Source organism: Engraulis encrasicolus, chromosome 14 (genome assembly GCF_034702125.1).
Source record: "Engraulis encrasicolus isolate BLACKSEA-1 chromosome 14, IST_EnEncr_1.0, whole genome shotgun sequence".
NCBI lineage: Eukaryota > Metazoa > Chordata > Actinopteri > Clupeiformes > Engraulidae > Engraulis > Engraulis encrasicolus.
In genome coordinates, this window is record NC_085870.1 from 35,346,427 (window position 1) to 35,348,926 (window position 2,500).

General features: G+C 44.9%; 1 protein-coding gene across 1 annotated transcript in view; it reads right to left on the bottom strand.

Annotated features, from left to right (window-relative positions):
* fer1l4 (fer-1 like family member 4) overlaps window positions 1-2,500 on the bottom strand; it is a 69,980-nt gene that overhangs the window by 27,204 nt on the left and 40,276 nt on the right. Inside the window, exon 29 of the mRNA XM_063215559.1 lies at window positions 2,128-2,289. Coding sequence (XP_063071629.1) covers window positions 2,128-2,289 — 162 coding nt within the window. The remainder of the gene's footprint in view (window positions 1-2,127; window positions 2,290-2,500) is intronic.

Below are 2,500 nucleotides of genomic sequence, written 5' to 3' on the forward strand. Positions count from 1 at the left end.
ACACACACACACACACACACACACACACACACACACACACACACACACACACACACACACACACACACACACACACACACACACACACCACACACACACACACACACACACACACAAACATAGCTCCGTTTACAGTACACAATAAGTTGTACTGTATACTTCTCTGTGCTATGTGCACTGCAGACCCAGATCTGTTCTGTAACAATGCCCAAATTGTCATTCCCAACTTCATAACATAAGGAATTTAATGTACTCTGCCTGGATACGGGTTATATCACATATTCACACAGGCTACATACTGTACGTGCTTTTTTGGACGAGGTGCAAAATTAGCTTTTGGAATAATAAATATCAGTTTTGTTGTTTGGAGCATGAGGTTCAAAGTCATCTTTCTCGATCTCTGTCTGATGAGAGAATCCAGATAAGCATTGAGGCGGGTGAAAAACACAGAAGTCAATAGCCAGGCACAGGGAAGCCATTTGGGGTGAGGGGAGCGGGTGCAAACGGGTCAACTGTTCTGGGCGCAGAGAGAGAGATACTGTAGGGCCCATAATTGGGTCCCAATAACATTGTATGTATTGAAGGAGGTCTCTATCAGATGATGTTGTCCTGGGCCCGGCTCCAAAGCTGCCAGCGGCCCTGGCCAGGCATGCAAGGACAGGGAAATAGCACGGCACGCCACACCACACCACGCCACTAGGCCGATCAATAAGGGGCATGTAGGCATAATTACAAACAGCACAGGAGGCCAGAGATCAGAGGAAGGACAATTACTGAAAAACTGCTGTGATAAATGCAGTGATTTATGGCCAAGACAAGGACATGGGGAGCTTGAAGACGCAGTGGGGTGTGGGAGAGGACATAAAACGCTAGGAGAGGAGAACGCTTTAAAAAAACTAAAAAACATCAGCAGTTACAAGATGTATCTATTAAGAATGTATTCATTACATGTTCAATAACCATGACCAGGGGCGTAGCAGCACAATTTGGGCCCTATGTACAATTATCTCCAATGGACCCGCTCCCAGCCATATATTTTCGTAAATCGGACTGTGTGTGGGCCCCCCATATGTATGGGGCCCTGGTGACTCAGTCACACTTTACCCCCCTGAACATGGACATCCCTGACCATGACTAGTCAAGATGTAGGGAGTTGACTTGAAGAGTTGGAATGGAGAAATGCTAAAAAATGTGTTATTATGAGATGTACTATATATATTAAAAAATGCAGATACTACATGTTCAATAACCACAATGGTTACTCAAGATGAAGCAAAGCACGTTTGACAAAGCAAGCTGACATCCCAACAGACATCCCAAGACTAGGAATGGAGAACGTTTAAAAAACATGGAGTTACACAATGTATCTATTAGTTGAGTTGGAGTTTCCCAGTTGGGCTTTCACTTGCTTTCAGTTGACTTCCTTACAGCAATTACTGATGTACTTAATAATGAGCGACTGGGCCTCTGAGGGAGCACTAGAGGCGTATCACCACAAGGCATGTGTGCCAAAGAGCTCCCCAGAGAACAAGACTAGTCAAGTGAAGACACAAACAAAAGAACAGGGAAAAAATGTTGAATCATGACAGACCATTTTTTATCCCCTGATGAGCATATATAAATATTTATGAGAGCACTTGATGAACTGTGTTTTAAAACCCACAGCTAATCAAAGAACTTTGGTGAAGTCTGGTCGCCTCAAGAAAATCCAGCAATTACAACAAGACAAAAACATTACAAGACTGTTACACTTCGTGAAATGGTGTCCTCTAGACCAGTGTTTCCCAACCAGGGGTACGTGTACCACTAGGGGTACGCGAGCACACTGCAGGGGGTACTTGAGAAAAATACATTTTAACAAATATATGGAGCTTAGTTACATTGGGATGGAGAAAGCGATATAGAACTTGACTTAGGGGGTACTCATGGCACAACGAAAAGGCTTGGGGGTACACAAGACAAAAAAGGTTGGGAAACACTGCTCTAGACGATTATGTGCGGGGTAAAAATAATAATCTTTCAATTTATCCTCAGAAATAAACCCCCTTAGGCAGTCGTTGCAAATGCTGTGGAGGAAAATGGTGCAGAAAAATAGATTCTCTCTCTTTCTCTCTCTCTCTCTCTCACCACATCAAAGTGCTTGACCATCTCGGAGAAGTTGGGGTTTTGTTTGTAGCTCTCCATCTCCTCCGACTCAATCATCTGTCCCGCACACTCGATGCGCACCTGAGGCTTCTCCACTTCAAACAGGTTCACCCGCTTCAGATCCCGCAGGCCCCAGTACAGCACCTACACACACACGCACGCACAAACGCACGCACGCACACACGCATGAACACACACACACATGAACACACTCACACACAAGCACGCATGTAATGCACACACATGCACCAATGAACACACACACACTAATGCACACAATCAAGCAAGTAATGCACACGCACACACGCACACACACACCAATGCACACACACACACACACACACACACACACACA